This window comes from Arachis hypogaea, chromosome 18, assembly GCF_003086295.3.
Source record: "Arachis hypogaea cultivar Tifrunner chromosome 18, arahy.Tifrunner.gnm2.J5K5, whole genome shotgun sequence".
NCBI lineage: Eukaryota > Viridiplantae > Streptophyta > Magnoliopsida > Fabales > Fabaceae > Arachis > Arachis hypogaea.
The window spans coordinates 5518303-5537518 of NC_092053.1; the positions used below are offsets into that span (position 1 = coordinate 5518303).

Below are 19216 nucleotides of genomic sequence, written 5' to 3' on the forward strand. Positions count from 1 at the left end.
ATATGCTCTGTGAGTACTTCCAATACTAATGTGAAAATGTATGAACTTAAGGATGGTCTCTGGTGTAATCCTATACCAATAGAAAATTCCTCTGTCACACTACCTTGAGTCTTCACACTAGATGTAGTCCCATCATGCATGTCTTTAATTGCACGAATATATGCGATCCTTACTCTCTTATTTTCTAAAATCTTCCATAAAACCTCAATTGACATTCTATCGTATGCTTTTTCTAAATCAATAAACACCATATATAGATCATTTTTTTTGTAACAATATGATTTGATTTATTATTTGTTACATATTGCATTAATTTGGCAAAATATTACAAATGATTGAATACAATTATTTACTGCATCATTTTTATTTATTTAATTTTTGATATTATCATTTTTATTATTTTTTTTTTGGACAATATCATTTTTATTATTTAATACCACTTTTTTCCTGTTATTGGCCAGCCTTTTTTTAGTTCCGGTCCTCTATTTTTTTCAATCTCCTTCAGTAGCCCATCTCACAAAAATTTCTTTTCTGGAGGCCAATTTTTATATTTATCTTTGCAATTAATGTTTGTCGTTTACCATACTCCTTCTTTAGTACACTGTTTTATGGGTTATCATACACGCCACATGTTAAAAGGTTATTTGCCAGACAACACATAATTATTCTTAGCCATTTAAAATCATACCACGAAAACGAAAGAACTCACTTAAATAAATACATTAAATGATTAAATACTTATTACAGTTTTTTTCTCCTGAAGCTTTGACCCAGCTTTGTGCATTGAACTTTCCTAATTTTCTGTTTATTCTGTTTATATTAAAAAATTCAGTTAAAAATAAAACATACAACGGTTGTTTATTTTTTGTAAGATTATGATATTGTTGAAAAAAAATAAAAGAATAGAAAAATTTTAATTAAAAAAATATATATATTAAGGTATATATTATACAGTACAGAGGTTGAGATCATTTTGAACCAAAAAAAAAAAATATTAAAAAAAAAGGTAAGGAAAGTAAGTTTGTGTGCGGTCGTCCCGTCCGTCAGCGTGACGGCAGCAACGACTCGAAAACATGGCAATGGCGGCACTTTCTTCACCCTTGGCTCTCTCCAACTCTCATTACTATAACAACAAGAACTACACCTTCAAAGCCTCTTCTTTGAAACAAAGAACTACATTACTCCCCGTTCTCCATCATCGTGATCGCACTTTCAGGATCCGATGCACCAGCGACGCCGGCGCTGCATTGTTGTTGAATTTCGAAGCGGTTATGAAGGAATGCAATGCTCGTGGTGTCAAGCTTCCTCTGGATATGGTGGACGCCGCCAAGATCACCGGCATTCGCCAACTCTTCCTTCATCGTTACTTCCAACTACAGGTCATCATTCTTCGATCTTCTTTATTATTGTTATTCAAAATTCAATAATGGTTAAGCTGAAATCTCTTGTGTTACGGTTGCAGGGTTCGAATCTGGTAATGTCGTTTCTTATGAAGCACATTCCTATGCTTAGAACCAGAATGTTAGCTGATCCTTCTTTTCTATTTAAACTTGGAACAGAGGTTTAATTTCCATTTCCATTTCCATTTTTATTTTTATTTTGATTTAGATCTTACTTTGAATCGTTCCGTGGTTGATTCTATATCTCTGTGTTTTGAGGCGTTGAGAATTTCTTTCTCATAAGATTTGAACTTAAGATCTCGTGTTGATAACTTCGGCTATATAGCATTTCTCATAAAATTTGAACTATAGAACTCTGTATTATGTTTTGAAGTGTCAAGAACTTTGGCCATATAGCACTTCTCGTAAAATTTGAACTTAAGAACTCGTGTTAATGTGTGCAGGTTTTTATAGACATCTTATGTACTTTGGTTGCGGAATATCTCCAAAGACGTGGGGATTTCTGGAATGAGATTCATCTGGTCATTGGTGATATTGTGGTTGGAATTATACCTCTCGTTATTGTGGTGACCAATTTATCACCCATAGCTAGATTTGGAAGCTATTCTTATGACTCCGAAAGTTTGCTTGGAGGCATTCAGCATACTATTGCATCTCTTCCTGGCAGGTTATTATATTCTCTCTACTCAAAAGAGTGTCTACTTTATAAATATAAGATGATTGATTTGTACGTTTGTTTAAGAATTTTCTCTACTTCTATATATGCATATGCAGTATTAATTAATCGTTTAAGATCATTAGATAAGTCAAAGTTATTTTCTACTAACTTGAACAGATTGATTTCGTGACATGTTTCTATTTTGTTATATATTGCATAACATCACATGTCAAGTGATGATTAATAATGTGGTATTCCATGTGCTGTTAATCAATAACATAACAGCCATTAACACCACATATATTTCATGCTAAATGTTGATATGACTTAACGTGACATGACATACATTTGAATAACACAGTAATTTCATTAACTAAATTCAAGTGTCTAATGTGCACCATTAATTTGTGTATTACTTGTTAGAGATCTAGCTGAATGTGAATCCCATTGTTGATAATGTTATGATACCAAATTTCTACTCGAATGCAGTGTATTCGAAGCTGAAAGACCAGGATGTAAATTCACTCTGAAGCAGCGCATTGCCACATACTTCATCAAGGTGCCTTACATTTTTGGAGGGGAAAAACTTTTTTTACTGTAATTTTGTTTGTCGTAGCAGTTTATTTCTTTTGACACATTTTCTGTTCAGGGTGCATTGCAAGGAATCATGGCCTTTTTAAGTGCTCTTATTGGTCAAGGATTTTTAAATGTTATAATGATGAATTCCAAAAGGTATTCATATGTAAATATGCCTACCCTCATATCTTATATATTAAATCTTTTGAATTCTTGTCACAGAATTTATAGAAATAATAAAATATGATTGCTTTTATTATTATTATTATTATTATTATTATTATTATTATTATTATTATTATTATTATTATTATTATTCGTTTACCTATATAAAGCAGTGATGTATTATTTTTATTTGCATTGGAACAGACATAAGCCCTGTCTCAAGAAAACTGCTGCTCTTTGGGGTATGTATTGCTCTCTCTTAATTTTGTGAATTTGAGTTTTTGATTGGTGTGTTTTATTCAGTTGATGAAGAGATGGAAAAGATAAGTACATATCATAATTCCAAAATGGCAATTAAAAAACTAAATAGAGCTTCATATTAGTGTTGTTTCCAACCTCTTTTATTCATTTATAATGAGAAGCTGTTGTTTCAGTTTTATTTTCATAGAAATATTTAAAAACTATTTAGCTTGCTAGTTGCTAGCAAGATGGTATGATTCAACATAACCTTTGGTTATTATCGATTTGGTAGACCAAGGGGATCATAAGCCAAATAAAACCATAATACTTTGACCCTTTTTTGTCTTGGTAAAGATTTTCCCATTTGATGCATTTGGGTTCACCACCTTTGAATTAATTATTAACGATTTCATAACAAAAATATAAAAACACTCATAATACAAACTTATATTGAAAAAGAAAAAGAAAATCTTATGTTGTGTTTGTGTGTTTTGTGTTTCTATTGCGTATAAAAACACTTTCAAAACACAACCTATATAATGTTATTTAGTCTGCTTAATTATTGGTTAGTTATTTTGATCTCTTTTTACCAGGGATCTTTGCAGCTGTGTCATCTAACACTCGTTATCAAATCATTAATGGATTGGAACTCCTTTTTGAAGCATCTGCTATTGGAAAAATCCCAAACATTGCAAAGTTCTTCTCTTTCATTGTGAGATTTATTAACAACATCATTGGTGGTATGCAGTTTGTAGAATGGGCTAAATGGAGTGGTGTACATTGAGTGACCCCTTAACCATAATTATCTATACTTAACATTTGCACCTTTTTTTTTTGCCTTTCATCTAAGGTTGGCTAAAAATTAAAAGGGATTAGCTAATTTGTGTCCTTAGTAATAGAAAATTTTAAATGCTTTACTTCAATAAATGCACAACAAATATATTGAGAATTTAAATTTAGTATAATTTTTTATAAAGATTCTTTTTATTTGTAAGGGCACATGTTAGCTAAACCTTATTTTTGTTCACGTGGTTCATAGTTCATAAAATTGGGCATAGTCTAGGGTTATCAAATTCATATGTCTAGGTTACCAATCTAAGTATGGAAAATGTAAGATTGGTTTACAATCATTTAGGCCACTAAAGTCCTTTTGTTTCTTTTTTTTTTTTTTGTTAAGAATTCCATTTTGTTAGCTCAGTGCTCAGTTACATACTTTTAGGAGAAAACTAGTTGATGGTTAATAACAATATAACATTAATGCAGCATATATATAGTTTCATATGACCATTATTGTTCATATATATAGTGGAATCGTGTGCAGTATATATTGCGATTTTGGTGGACTGAAAGAATTTTGATCATAGAAGTTGCTTTCTTGTTAAATTCAATAATTGAACACACACAGACAATCAAACACTGGTGTTTTCTAGTCCAAGTTTTAAAATTGCCCCTTTTTTTTTGGGATCCGAACTACTTTTTTGGGGTATTTTATTGCCCTTTATGTTGCTTACATATTTTATTTTATTTATATATATACTATTGGCACTTAATTAAGGACTAATTAAAGTCAAGGACATGGCTTTACATCATAAGGTAACAACATAATAAATAAAGACATAGCGGGAGGGGCCAGCATAGCTGTGAACAAAAATTGTATTAAGCTTGACAGCTCTGAAATTCTATTAATAACCTGTCGAATGTTGTTACGCGCACTAATGGAACGGTACGAGCGAGCTATGCTAATTGGAACAAATTCTTATAGAGCGAGGAGGATAGTAAAATAATAAAATAAGACATTTATCAAATTTATACTTTTTATCGAATGAAATTTTAGTCTTTCAATCAGAAGAAGTTTTCATTTACATTTCACACATATCGAAGTTTGGATAGTTGAATATTCTAAGTTGTTGTAAGAGTTTTCTTTTTTTAAAAGAAAGAGGTATACCAAAACTAATAGATTATTTATTAAAGAAAATCTACTATTCCAATTATCTCAATTTTATTATTATCACAGAAATTTAACTAATAAAATGATAAATTAATGAACACATTTAAAAAATAAATATAATCAATTTATTCTGTTACTTAAATTTTATCCCTTTAACTTCAAATTATTCTTAAATATTTTTCTTTAAGTAAAAAGTGTTATTCTCTTTGTTAAATAAACAAATTTCAAGTCTTTAATTACAATATTTTTATTGAATTTAATTTTAATGCACAGATAGTGTAAATTTTTTTTTAATGATTATTTATATGTTTAATGTGAAAAATAGTTATTTTTAAGATGTGACATTATGTAATAAAATACATGTATAAAATTATTTTATACTGATAGTACGTCAAAATTAAATTCATAAGTAATAATGTATAATTAAAATTTATGATGTTTTATTTTATTTTTGTTTTTTATTTTTAATAACAAGTTAATTTTAAAAAAATAGTATTTTTTACGTTTTGAAAGTTGAAACACATTAGCATACGCCTGTACTTATATTAACTAAATTGAGGCTTTAAATATTAATTAATGAATTAATCATAGATTAGTAGTTACCAATTGGAGGTCCAAGCCCAGTGAAAATTAACAGTAATATATGAGGAGAAGGGAAAAACAATGGAGAAAAAGAACTAGAATGACGCAGTGGAACTGAAAATGGTAAATGGCAAAAAAATAAAGGCAAAATTTCCAGCAATGTGAAGACGGCTTTTAAATTTTTTTTTATTATTATTTTTCTTGTGTCTTGAATTTTCTTCAGTCCACCTTCTCTCTCCCTCCTTCGTCTACTCCCTCCAAGTTTCTCTTTCTAGATCAAAAAACGTTTCGCTCCGTTCCGTTTCGTATCAGAGTTTACTCTCTTTCTCTCTCCTCTGCGCCTTTCTGCAATTCGATTGTGCTTTTTCTTTCTTTCTTGTGGAATTGAGGGATTCGGAGCTGGTCAATTCGACGAAGAAGGAGTGGAATTATCAGAATCAGAATCTGAATCTGAGGGTGGATCTGAAGGGAAGAAGAGTGGGATCTGCAGTGGAAGATGGCGATGTCGGGGATGAGAGGGCTTTCGGTTTTCATCAGCGACATCCGCAACTGCCAGAACAAGGAGCAGGAGCGCCTCCGCGTCGATAAGGAGCTCGGCAACATCCGAACCCGCTTCAAGAACGAGAAGGTTAGTTACTCAGTTAGTTAGTTAGTTAGTTAGGCAGTTAGTTAGTTAGGGTTTCCCGTTTTCCAATCAAACCTAGTTTAGTTGCTGCCTTTGCTTCAATTGCCACTTTGCATTGCGAAGGCGAAATTCCGATTTTATTTATTTTCTTGTTTATTGTTGTCGCTATTGTTAATTTTAGCTGAGGATTCTTCTTTTGTGGAGAGTTTGAGTATCTTGTGTTTCTTCTGTGGTTTTGATTCTAGTATTGGTTCTGAGGCAATGGCTACCTAGAAGTAGAAATGATGAGATTAATTGCTTGGTTGTAGCAGTGGTCAGTTATTCAGGGGTTTGTGCTTGAATGTGTCATGAGTCGTCAAGCTCAGAATTGATAGATGTAGATGTTAAGCGTGCTTTGGATTTTTCCAATATTCAAATGAATGTGATTTGGATGGAATAGGTCTGATGGTTTAGTGGGATTGAAAGAATTAAGGTTCTCAGTGTAGCTTGTCTTGTGGCTGACTGGTGAGTCTTTGAATAAAGCAGAGCAATTAGCCAATAATCTAAGACAAAATCCCAGGAGCCTGTAGAGTGTACAGTTAGAACTGTTCTTAATTGATCTTGCCTTTGGCTGCCTAATTCAGGTTTGACATAGAAATGGCTGGGACCGTTTATTTTAATAGCTAGTGCATGGATACTAATTTTCCATGGTATTGAGCTAATTAATTTTTGGTGAGTCCATAACTAATATTTTATGTGTTGTTTGTTATCTATAACCATGAAAGCTAGTCTTGGTCTACCATGTATGTTTTCATTTTATTAATATGGGAGACTTTTATTTAAGCCAAATGGTAAATTGGATATCCTGCTTCTTTGAAATACTATATGCCACTTTCACTCTAATAGAAAGTCAATGCTTTTTAGTGGTATCAATGGTGGATGGTGCCCATGGCACTGATGGCAGTAAGCTGCTTGTCAAGATTCCTTCATGGAATTATGGCAAATGGCATTGCTGCAAATAGAGGACATGTTGAAAAATGATAAAATATACTAAAATACCTGCCGAAGATAAGTCAAAAATTCCATGCTTCTCCAGCTTGAACTTGCAAAATGTATAACAGCCTATTGACCCTACTATAAATGCTAGAGAAAAGGAGAGAGGCCTGAGAGGGAGAGGGGAGGAGAAGAGAAAAAGAGGGGGGGGGGGGAGGCAAGCATGAAAGCATGGCTTTAATTAGTGTCATGATGTCCAAAGGTTATTACATGGATTGTAATTGGTTGTCCAAGGGTTTGATGATTGCTTGTAAGTTATGGTGGATTTAGTTACATCTTTGTGATGGTTTGGGAGACAATGGCAGAGTATAAACATGATAACGAAGAAAGGGTTGTTAGTAATAAAGCATTGCACAACACTTTAGACATCAAGTTACCTGAGTAGCATTGGAGAAAAGACAAACATAGAGAACTGGAGAGAGGTGAGTATTTCATGACTTTGAGGTGTGAGGCATGGATTAGGATTTTTTTTTTCCAAAAAACAAATTTTAGAGGGGCTCCCAAATGGGTTATATGCGTTATTCTCTACAATACTTGCATAATACAAATATAATATCTCTAATGCCTCTCCTGCATGAACTGACAAAAAGTATTCAGCCACTCAGCCTTTCCAACTCTAATACAAATGCAAAAAAGGGGGGTCGGGGTGCAAAACATAAGCACAGTCGTTTTTGACATTTAAAAGGTCATTTTTTCTTTTTCAGGTAATGTTATTTATCACCTTATTTTTCTTGGCTTTTTTATTATAAAAGAAAACCTTCTTTGATAGTGTTAATATTACCATGGGCCCTTGTTACTTCTCTAATCCACCATATTTAAGGTCAATAGTACCACATCTGTTTAATTTTTAATCCTTTGGTTCTTTCTTTAGGCTTTGACTCCATATGAGAAAAAGAAATATGTTTGGAAAATGCTTTACATATACATGCTTGGCTATGATGTGGATTTTGGTCACATGGAAGCTGTTTCTCTCATATCTGCTCCAAAGTATCCCGAGAAGCAGGTATTTTATTCCTTCCTTCATATGGCACTTTGCATTTCATAATGAGTAATCATATATTCGTTCTTTTTTTCCCATTCTTTTGAAGCATCGTTTCAGTTCATCATACATGTAGCTAGCAGAAAAAATATGTGGACAGTAAAGAATGAATTCTAATGTTGTCACAACTAACTGCAGGTTGGGTACATTGTAACATCAAGTTTGCTGAATGAAAATCATGACTTTCTCAGGTTGGCAATAAATACCGTTCGCAATGATATTATTGGCCGCAATGAAACCTTCCAGTGCCTAGCATTGACTATGGTATGGTAATGGAAAAAACAGACAACATTTCCTAGGATTTCTTTTTATGTACTCTTAGAATCAGGGTTTTGAAAACCAAATAGGTTATTGAATTGGTGAAGCCAAAAGTTTAAAGGTTCAACCTAGGTTAAACTTAATATAATAAAATAATATATATTTTCTGTATGGAAATGCTTTTTTTCAAAAAAAAATTTGGGCTTATTTTTTAACTAATTAACCGTTAAAAAAACTGGGCTGGTTTGCCGGTTTTTTGATTGCATTGCTCGCAACTCAGTTTTTTGCCTTGAACTGGACCACCGGTTCCCTATTGAATCGGCCAGTTCTATCTAGTTCTCAGAACCATGCTTACAATATTTGCTTCGTTGCTTATTTCCAAATTTATCACATTTCCTTGTTCTAAAAGCTGTTGGAGTATTCATTTTAGTTTTTTATTTTTTATATATAAATAAATCACATTCTTTGGAGTCTTTTCTATGTAACCATGCTTAATAGTTATATTATGTTATTTACTTTACATTTATAACATTTTTTCCCCATCTTGAGTCATTGCTACTATGCTACTTCCTGTCTTGTAGGTTGGAAATATTGGTGGGAGAGAGTTCGCTGAGTCCTTAGCACCTGACGTGCAGAAGTTGTTGGTAAGGCATTGTGCATTATTGCATTGTTATCAAATACATGGCATGATGGGTAAAGATTGATTTGTACTGCAATTTGTGGTCTAGATATCTAGTAGCTGCAGACCGCTTGTGAGAAAGAAAGCTGCATTGTGTTTGTTACGCTTATACAGGAAAAATCCTGATGTTGTCAATGTTGATGGATGGTAAATCTGAATATTCACTTTGCTTATAGACATTTTCCTTTTGTAGCTTCTATCCAAGCATATCTTATTAGTCCCTATTGTCTTTTCTTTAAGGGCGGATCGGATGGCACAACTGTTGGATGAGCGAGACCTTGGCGTTTTGACATCGTCTATGAGTCTTCTTGTTGCGTTAGTATCAAACAACCACGAGGCATATTGGAGTTGTCTTCCCAAGTGCGTCAAAATTTTAGAGCGCCTTGCTAGGAACCAGGATATCCCACAAGAATACACTTATTATGGTATTCCATCTCCCTGGCTTCAGGTCTGTAAATTTCTTTCATCTATAATATGTGTCTTGGCTTTCGTTTTTGGAAGATTTTTGTGCTTTATTATTGTTATTAGGGATTAGGGCTAAAATTGTGTGCTATTCTTACAATTTGTCTTTATCGGCTATATTAAACTAAATGTTTATATCTTATTCAGAAAATTTTCCTTCATTGTTGCCAAATTTTGCTTAATGTCAGGTAAAAACAATGAGGGCTCTTCAATACTTTCCGACAGTTGAAGATCCAAATACCAGAAGATCATTGTTTGAGGTTTGTCATATTTTGATAATTTATACAAACCTGTTATTTAGTTAATGAAGTTTAGTGAGCCTTGAATTCATATTTCAGGTGTTACAAAGGATACTAATGGGCACTGATGTTGTAAAAAATGTGAACAAAAATAATGCATCCCATGCTGTTCTTTTTGAAGCCCTTGCTCTGGTATGTTCATTGCATGTCACTATATATTGGAGATTTGTACAATGAATTTGGTGGCTAAACTTCAATTACTGGGGAGTTTTCTCAGTGTGTTTTTTATATTCAAATTGCTTTGCTCAGGTGATGCACCTTGATGCTGAAAAGGAGATGATGACTCAATGCGTGTCTCTTCTTGGAAAATTTATTTCTGTCCGTGAACCAAACATTCGATATCTTGGCTTGGTAAGTTAGGGGACACTTGATTCATCCGCATTTTTATATATTTTGTTTTTAGTGTGGTGGTTGCTGCGATGATGTAGTGTCTCATTTCATGATATATATATGCTACTGTGGTGCAGGAGAATATGACTAGAATGTTGATGGTTACAGATGTGCAAGATATCATAAAAAAACATCAAGCTCAGATTATTACTTCTCTGAAGGATCCTGACATCAGGTTACATTTTATATCCTATGTGTTGAAATAATTAATCTTGTATCTCATTACTGGAACAATTTAGGTGCTGAATCCAGCCTGCACATTTCTGTTCTTGGGTGTCGCTATTAAGTTTGGTTATAAATTGTTTTTCCTGTCTTGCTAAATATAATTTAGTTGGGAAAGGCAATACTAACTAAACTTGCTTCTCTCTGAAAATTTTAGAAGTGCCTTAAAATTCGAATTCGATTAGTTCTGCTGCCCTCAATGTTTAGTTTTGTTAACTCCAGTGTTTCTAACTACATTGATTTGCACACAGTATTCGGAGGCGTGCTCTCGATTTACTATATGGCATGTGTGATATTTCAAATGCAAAGGATATAGTTGAAGAACTACTACAGGTATGGAGAGCCAGGTCCAGACTAATTCCTGCAATTTGGAAATATCATCATAGCCTTCCCCCTTCCCAACTCAGAGAAGGAGAAAAAAGAAAGGGTGGTGGGCAACAGGAGGCAGCTTTTCTATATGAAGCCTAAAATGATCAATCTATTTTATATCTTTGCAGTATCTAAAAACAGCAGAGTTTGCAATGCGCGAGGAATTGTCACTTAAAGCAGCTATTCTTGCTGAGAAGTTTGCTCCAGATCTTTCATGGTATTTTTTTCGAGCCTGCTACAAGAGTGTGTTGCCAAAAAACTTGTATAATATGTACTCATGTCCTGCATGCCCTGTTACAGGTACGTAGATGTGATCCTTCAGTTAATTGACAAGGCCGGTGATTTTGTTAGTGACGACATTTGGTTCCGTGTCGTACAGTTTGTTACAAACAATGAAGACCTACAGGTGAGTTTGAATCTTCTATTAAATATCGACTCTATATCTGCTTGTTAGTCAGCACATCATTCACAGGGAATGTTATGTCTTTGATCAGCCATATGCTGCAGCAAAAGCTCGAGAGTATCTTGACAAACCTGCCATACATGAAACAATGGTTAAGGTTTGTGTTCTTTACTACCCATGATGATGTTTATTTGTTATTCACTGATTGTGGTTTCTAATCTGTAGATTACAAACCTGACATCTGTCCATTTTAGAGGAAAACAGTTGCATCTTTGTGAAATTAGTCCAATTTTGGTTGAATTTCATTCTGTTATGTAGTATGCATAATATCAATATGCATTTTTTTCTTCTGTCAACTCCTATATGTATACAAACATATGCAGGCATGTACATAAACAACTACTAATTGCTTGAATCACTGAAATGACAAAAGTGTCTGATTTTATTCAGTTTCTTAATATCTGTTTTTTATCTGGATACACTTCAACAGGTCAGTGCATATATACTTGGAGAGTTTGGGCACCTTATATCTAGACGGCCTGGGTGCAGCCCAAAGGAATTGTTTAACCTTATACATGAGAAGCTTCCTACTGTATCGTAAGGGGAATCGCAACTTACCTCTTAACTTATTACCTCTTATTAGCCTGGGTATCTTATGAGATGTACGTTATTTTCAGGACTTCTACTGTTTCCATCCTTCTATCAACATATGCTAAAATTTTGATGCACAGTCACCCACCAGACCCTGAACTACAGAATCAGATTTGGTCAATATTTAAGAAGTGAGAGTTACCTCTGCATTGTAGTATTTTTTTTAATTGTCACTGTTCTATGGTTTTTCGTGATGCTATAGACTCGTCTAACCCATTTTCCTTCTTTTTAGATATGAAAGTTCAATTGAGGTCGAAATACAGCAACGAGCTGTGGAATATTATGCGTTGAGTAGAAAAGGTGAAGCCTTAATGGACATTTTGGCTGAAATGCCTAAATTCCCTGAACGACAGGTAGTTTTGCAATCTTGATTGAGAGAAATCTTGTTTGATTAGTGTAATACTAGCTGATTAATACTCTTCATAAAATTCAGTCTGCATTAATTAAAAAAGCGGAAGATACTGAGGTTGATACGGCAGAGCAAAGTGCCATAAAGTTGAGAGCCCAGCAGCAGGCTCAAACATCAAATGCTTTGGTTGTACAAGACCAACGTCCAGCTAATGGAGCTCCACCTCTGTCTGTTGGCCAACTTAATCTTGTAAAGATGCCCAGCATGAGCAGTAATGTGGTTAGTTTTTTTATCTCTTTCCACCAACATCCCTTTTTTGTGTATTTTCTAAAATACCTCCATGACTTAATTAAATGGTTTATAGCATCATCCTTTTTAGCCATAAAATGGTTTGTCGAATGGCTTCTTAGTTTGACACTGAAGTCCTTTCTAAACAGGATGATTATCCAGCAGATCCAAGATTATCACAGGAAAATGGGGCTTTGGCTACAGTAAATTCTGAACCTCCCCCTGCAGATATTCTTAGTGATCTCTTGGGTCCGTTGGCCATCGAAGGCCCCCCAAGTAGCAGTGTACATCCTCAACCAAGCCCAACTTCAGAATTGGAAGGAACTGCGGTTGAATCCACAGCAATAGTACCTGCAGGGGTGCAGGCCAATTCGGTGCAGGTAACTTGCATTGTGATTTGAATACCAGAATAACTAATGAAGTCTTTTGCTTTACCCAATGTGTTATTGAAAAATTAATAATCCTTTGTACTTTTTTTATTTATCTTGTATTTTCTTTCACATATAGTGAGGATCATGATGAAGTACATCGTTAGACCAAAACTATTTTTTTATTAACACCAAGTTCACAAATGATAGACCTTATATCATGTCAGTTTTTAACTATATCATTGTCCATTTTCCAACATTAGTGAGATATTACTGCAAGACAGTATGTGTGCCATGTAAAATACTTTCCACCTTTTTCGTGTGCAGCCAATTGGAAATATTTCTGAAAGATTTCAAGCTTTGTGCGTGAAGGATAGTGGTGTTCTATACGAGGATCCTTATATTCAGGTTCATATTTATTTTTTTGGCAATTTTGTTCTTTTCCTTTTTTTTTTCTACGAAAAAAGAAAGACTATGTATACTTCCAGTTTACTTACAAATACCTGTATAGTACGAGCTTATATTCTTAGTGCCTTTAAATATGTATTTTCACAGATTGGTGTTAAGGCAGAATGGAGAGCTCATCATGGGCATATGGTTCTTTTCTTGGGAAACAAGAATACTGCTCCCCTTGTCTCTGTTCAAGCTATAATGTTGCCTCCCACCCATTTGAAGATGGAGCTCTCACTAGTACCAGAAACTATACCTCCTCGGGCACAGGTGAGAAACTGTTATGTTATTGTTATCCTTTTGCTTTATTTCTTTTTAAAGTTAAATATAATTCTGTTTAATTTCTTACTCTGATGGTTGTATAGGTTCAATGCCCACTTGAAGTTATTAATCTCCGTCCAAGCAGAGATGTTTCTGTTCTCGACTTCTCCTACAAGTTTGGAAACGATATGGTACTCAACTCTAAACTTGTGTTCGATATTCCTGATTTTACAATCCATGATCTTCCGTTTCTGGAATTGATCTTGTGTGTAGGGTAAATAGAGTATTTAATGCTATTTCTAACATGCAACATTCATAAACCTTTATTATTCATTTATATGTCATTTTATAGGTCAATGTCAAACTTCGCCTTCCAGCTGTTCTGAATAAGTTTCTTCAACCAATATCTATATCTGCTGAAGAGTTTTTCCCTCAATGGAGATCACTTCCTGGACCACCTTTGAAGCTTCAAGAAGTGGTATGTTATGCTGGGCTATAATTATATATGTGAAGTTTATATTTGCCAACTTGATTGTATTTTGGGGATGTTCAATTCACAGTTGGATATCATCGGTATAGCTGCTTTATTCTTCTGGTCCGTATGTTTACTTTTCATGTTGGTTTTGCAGGTCAGAGGTGTTAGACCACTTCCACTGATCGAGATGGCAAATTTATTCAATAGTTTCCATGTGACAGTTTGCCCAGGGCTTGTATGATTGTGAAGTCCCTCTTGTTACTCCTTTTTCCATTTTTTGTTTCCCAGAAATACTTTAACGTTACTAATTTATTTATAATTGTTTCTCCTATCCGTCTGCTTTAGGATCCAAATCCAAACAATCTTGTTGCGAGCACTACATTCTACTCAGAAAGTACAAGGGCAATGCTCTGTCTAGTAAGATGTTGAACCTTATATCTTGCATGCGAACTGTGAAGTCCCTGACAGTATATTCATGAATTTTAAATAACCTAAAATAAGGAGGGAAATGGTGGAAGCATTTTTCACCCACTTGAAGCTTACATGTTTCATTTATCAATCGTCTTATATTGGTTTTTCATAGATAATACCCATGTGGAGGGTATAAGGGACTTATATTTTGCCCCTTTCCCCCGTGAGCATATGGGCTTCTATTTTATTATCGATGCTGCTCAATTTTTGATTGGTTATGCTATTTGAACACCAGTCATCAGTGATTAAATTTCAAGTAAACCAGTTTTAGTTGAAACTCTAGGAAGATAGTTGTTTTAACATTGCACGTAAATGACATGCAGATAAGAATCGAAACAGATCCTGCAGATAGAACCCAGCTGCGAATGACAGTTGCTTCCGGGGACCCTACAGTAACATTTGAGTATGTGATTCAGTTTCTTACTCACCGATGCTGTCAATAAACTCCATAGCTTTTACTTATCATTTCCATATTGGCTTGCAGGTTGAAGGAATTCATCAAGGAACAATTAATCATCATCCCCACTGCAACACGAGTACCAACACAACCACCCCCTCCAACTCCTCCAGTGGTTCAACCCACCGGTGCTCCTGCCGCTCCAACAGATCCTGGGGCATTGCTGGCTGCTCTTCTATGACAACATAAATGCGATTCATTCATGAGATGTTCAGTACACAGTTGTAAACTAATTCTATACACAGCCTAACCCACCCACTCAGCGTCTCCTCAAGCCAGTGTGGGTTGGATAAACAATCATGATGCAAGGGCTGGCGGAATTGAGATTGAGCTTGTTTAACAGCGGAGTGTTGGAGCAGGGATTTCTATGTTGTTGGGCATTTTTGAGATTCTTTCTGCACAGAAGTGATTGTCCTTTTAAGTGAGATTTTATATATCATTTGGGCGAGGGTGTTTTTGTTTATTTTTCTCATTATATTTTTTCCCTTCCCAGTTTCCTTGGATTGTTGTGGTTTCACCTGATAGCTTGTAAGATATTGCCTCGGATTAGAACCACTTGTAACAGTTTGAATTTGTTATTCCAAAATTATAGTTGCAATAATAGCATGATGTGATTTAAGTAGCTTACTGTTGCTGAAGTAGGCGTGTATACTTTTAATTTTTGATCAAGCGAGAAATTCGGTAAAATAAAAAAGTATATAATTACGTTTATATTAAGATAGTAAGATATACATATAATAGAAATTATAATTTTAATGGTGATTAAATTTTCATCTTATCAATTTTCACTTTAAAAGATTTCTTTTTAAAAACCTTTTTGTATAGTTTCCCCAAAGCTTATAAAGAGCTCGTATGTTTAAAATTGCTACAATGCTGACAAAGACTGAATTGTGACAGATGTGATAGTAAGGTTGTTAAGTTCTGATGTGGTAATACTAATTAGTGTGACGTTGGTTGTAGGTAATGATGGTTAAGCATTTGGGCTGGATTTTTTTATTGAAAAACATCGGTTTTGTTTGGAAGCGCGGGTTTGGGTTCTTTGAATGGGTATTTGGGCCGTGTGTTCCTTCATATAAGAGGCAGCGTTTATGTTGTATATGAATAAGAAGAAATATAAAATTGTAAATGTGGAAATTGAGCCTTGGAATAAAAAAAAAACAAAAAGAATAATGGAAAGAAGGTAGAATTTTTTATTTTTATAAATAAAATAAATATAGTTTTTATCGAAATAAATAAAATTTAGGAAATTTACCGATTTAAATTCGCCTCTCATATCTCGTTTACAGTGTAAACGAGATATGACACGTATGCGTGACACGTGTATATTGTAAACAAGATATGAGAGGCGCGCGCCTATATATAGAAGTCGTTTACAGCCGACTTCTGGGCCCCATTTTGACGTTGTCAACCTCTTTTTCCCATCTATCGACCTTTTCTGACTATACATTTGACCCAAGTGGGGATGGCACGCCAAGCGGTTAATGACGAGGACATTAAGAGACTGAACGAGACGACCTATTACGCCGGGGATGGCTTACGCTACTCCGGGACTTTGTGGAGTGTAGATCGTTTTCCTGGAGTTCGGCTGTGCTGGCCTGGACGTATTAGTCCCTGTCTTTGGTTGCTCAACGAGGCGTCACGGATATTGCGGGGTGCACTCCGTTGTTGATGTCGTGGATCTACCAGAGATTCTCACAGTGGTGTCCACCAGACAGAAGGGTCTACCAGTATCCCCTGACTGCGAGGTTAGAAATGTACTTTTCATATTTAAGTTAAATAATTTAGTCAAATCATTTGGAATAATGTTTAACGAATCGCATATGCTGTGTCCAACCCGAAACTCCACTCTACCGTCTAGGTTGTAATCCACTCCACAGCTATCAGATACCGGGTTCCTCTCATGCATGGCTTCCAGATGTAGACTGTGATAGTGACTTGGCACAGCCGACAGTGCCGGAATTGGATGAGGTGGAGGCAGCACATGGCGCGGCACAGCACCTGCAGGTGTCTCCGGCACAAACTCATCTTCATCGCCACCATCGGATGACTCACTTTCCGCACTGTCCGCCACGTAATCATCGTCCGACTCCTCCTCACCCTCCTCTGCCTCATGCTCCGGAATCGCAACATGAATGGAAGGTGGTGCGAGAGGTCAGTCGTCCTGCACATAGGTTTCTTGTTCGGAGGACCCACTGCTACCGTGACCCACTTCTGCGGACAACTCCATTACCTATTCACACATGATCCTGCCGTGAATATCGAACATCAGTCGCACATGCTCGTCTCCGTGTAGTCGGAATAGTCGAAACCGGAAAACTTCATTTCCCATGGGTGCCAACAACCGATACGCCACCTTTCCGATTTCTCTCGCTCGTGTCCCACCGAGCTTGCTCAATATCAAACTCTTCAAATCCAACAAGGTCTCCACACGTTGAGTGCAAAACAATATCGGATCCTGACACTCGAACGTCACCTCGTTGTCGCTATTTCTCATGCAACAATTGGGATAAAGCTCCACCACTATGAATGAATTGTTACTAGCCATTTAGCTATGTTTTTGAGAGAAATGAGAAACAGAAGAAGGAAAATGTGTGTGAGAAATACCAAAGGTTACACATCCTTTTATAAAAGCTGAAATGTTGTCTTATATATATATATATATATCGTTTACAGTGTAAACGAGATAACCACACTTCCGATTGACTTACCGTATCTCGTTTACAGTGTAAACGAGATACGTGGAAATTCAACTCGTTTACACTGTAAACGAGATAGAGTAAGCGTATTTATTTCGGTAATTATTTTATTTATTTAATTTATAAAAAATAAAAAAAACCAAAGAAGGTATAATAAGAAGAATTGTAAATGTGTGTATAAGTGTGTGATGTAATGTCTAGACTTGGAAGTTGTTCAATCTATCCGAATAAAAAAAAGAATTAGGCCAAATCTGTAAAAATAGAATTATAATAAATTTAATTTTGAAGTATAAATTGATAGAGCAATATAAACATTGGAAAAAAATGTTACTACCGTTGAAAAATGACAATGACTATACGGTTAAAAAAAGTTTAATTTTTTAAGAGTAAAGATTGAGACATAATTGTCATGGTATTTATCGTGGAATAGAAAATATGAAGGAAGCATGTAGGGATGAAAATGGGACGAGTCGAGCTGAATTTTGACTTATACGAGTTTGACTCACGTTGTAAATAGAGGGTCCAAATTTAGGTAAGTTACCTCTCATATGTTTTTTCTTTTAGGTCGAGCCCAACTTAATTAAAATCTCGACAAGTCCATGAGCTTATATCAAAAGTCTATTTGGTAAATTATAACTCAAAAGTATAAATTAAAAAAAAAATTAAATTGACATTAAATGCATTTTAAAATTTATAATTCATAATTTATAAAGCATAATTTATTTATATATCGTTAGTCATATATTATAAGTTCATAACCATATTTACAATTTATAATCATAAATATTTTATTTAAAAAAAATAAAACTACAATCTTAACTAGTTTTGACTATTGATTATTTTGGTTTTGTTTTATATAAGTGAATAGTTAAATGTTCAAACCAAAAAAAATTTATTTTTACAAAAAAAATTGTGACAAACTAGTCTAACGAATTTCATAAAAAAAAAAATTTAAGTCTATAACATTGTAATTTGTCTATCGTGGTTCTATCGTCAGTCTTCCACGCTCCAACAACAAAGTAACTCCAAAGATATACCTCCTCTTTCCCTAGTACCTTAATCCTTCAATGTTGACAACATTTTTACAACTCTTACAATAATTATTATTATTATTATTATTATTATTATTATTATTATTATTATTATTATTATTATATAGTTTTTGGTTTAAATTTAAAAAGTTAAGGATTTAAAATTTAGAATTAGAGACTAGGATTTTTTAGCAAGTTAAAAGGTTTAAGGTTAGATTTTAAGGTTTAGTGTTTAAGAGTTATTTATTTAGTATTCATTGTTTAGGATTTATATAGTTTAAGTATTTAAGATTAGGTTTTGGATTTGTGGTTAGGTTGTAGGGTATGTTTTTAAGGTAGCGTTTGGTAGAGAGACAGAGACTGAAAGACTGA

General features: G+C 34.4%; 2 protein-coding genes across 3 annotated transcripts; both read left to right on the top strand.

The window, feature by feature from the left end:
- The first annotated feature begins 989 nt into the window (after window positions 1-989).
- Window positions 990-3956, top strand: LOC112771719 (protein RETICULATA-RELATED 1, chloroplastic). Its single transcript, XM_025816529.3, has 7 exons — window positions 990-1379; window positions 1463-1561; window positions 1844-2067; window positions 2548-2617; window positions 2708-2790; window positions 3004-3041; window positions 3633-3956. The coding sequence occupies exons 1-7, from the start codon at window positions 1074-1076 to the stop codon at window positions 3821-3823; spliced, it is 1011 nt and encodes a 336-aa protein (XP_025672314.1). The 5' UTR covers window positions 990-1073; the 3' UTR covers window positions 3824-3956.
- A 1603-nt stretch (window positions 3957-5559) lies between these two features.
- Window positions 5560-15739, top strand: LOC112769153 (AP-2 complex subunit alpha-1). Of its 2 annotated transcripts, none has more exons than XM_025813589.3 (27): window positions 5560-6197; window positions 8098-8229; window positions 8404-8529; window positions 9105-9167; window positions 9252-9349; window positions 9443-9650; window positions 9853-9924; window positions 10003-10095; window positions 10213-10314; window positions 10431-10528; window positions 10827-10908; window positions 11073-11161; window positions 11245-11350; window positions 11439-11504; window positions 11838-11944; window positions 12025-12129; window positions 12231-12351; window positions 12432-12626; window positions 12785-13015; window positions 13331-13411; window positions 13559-13723; window positions 13819-13905; window positions 14067-14192; window positions 14344-14424; window positions 14535-14606; window positions 14984-15063; window positions 15145-15739. In XM_025813589.3, exons 1-27 carry the CDS (start codon window positions 6066-6068, stop codon window positions 15296-15298), a joined length of 3072 nt encoding a protein of 1023 aa, XP_025669374.1. In that variant the 5' UTR covers window positions 5560-6065; the 3' UTR covers window positions 15299-15739. The 2 variants fall into 2 exon arrangements, 1 of the variants encoding a protein (XP_025669374.1); XR_003186382.3 differs by having other exon boundaries at window positions 5732-6197; window positions 14344-14432.
- The last annotated feature ends 3477 nt before the right edge of the window (window positions 15740-19216 follow it).

Bases quoted from the DNA above. Each gene is read 5' to 3' on its own strand.
- LOC112771719 (XM_025816529.3), top strand. From the start codon at position 1,074: ATGGCAATGGCGGCACTTTCTTCACCCTTGGCTCTCTCCAACTCTCAT. The intron at 2,068-2,547 runs GTTATTATATTC...ACTCGAATGCAG, and splicing joins ATTGCATCTCTTCCTGGCAG to TGTATTCGAAGCTGAAAGAC. The intron at 3,042-3,632 runs GTATGTATTGCT...TCTTTTTACCAG, and splicing joins GAAAACTGCTGCTCTTTGGG to GGATCTTTGCAGCTGTGTCA.
- LOC112769153 (XM_025813589.3), top strand. From the start codon at position 6,066: ATGGCGATGTCGGGGATGAGAGGGCTTTCGGTTTTCATCAGCGACATC. The intron at 8,230-8,403 runs GTATTTTATTCC...AACTAACTGCAG, and splicing joins CAAAGTATCCCGAGAAGCAG to GTTGGGTACATTGTAACATC. The intron at 11,162-11,244 runs GTATTTTTTTCG...GCCCTGTTACAG, and splicing joins TTTGCTCCAGATCTTTCATG to GTACGTAGATGTGATCCTTC.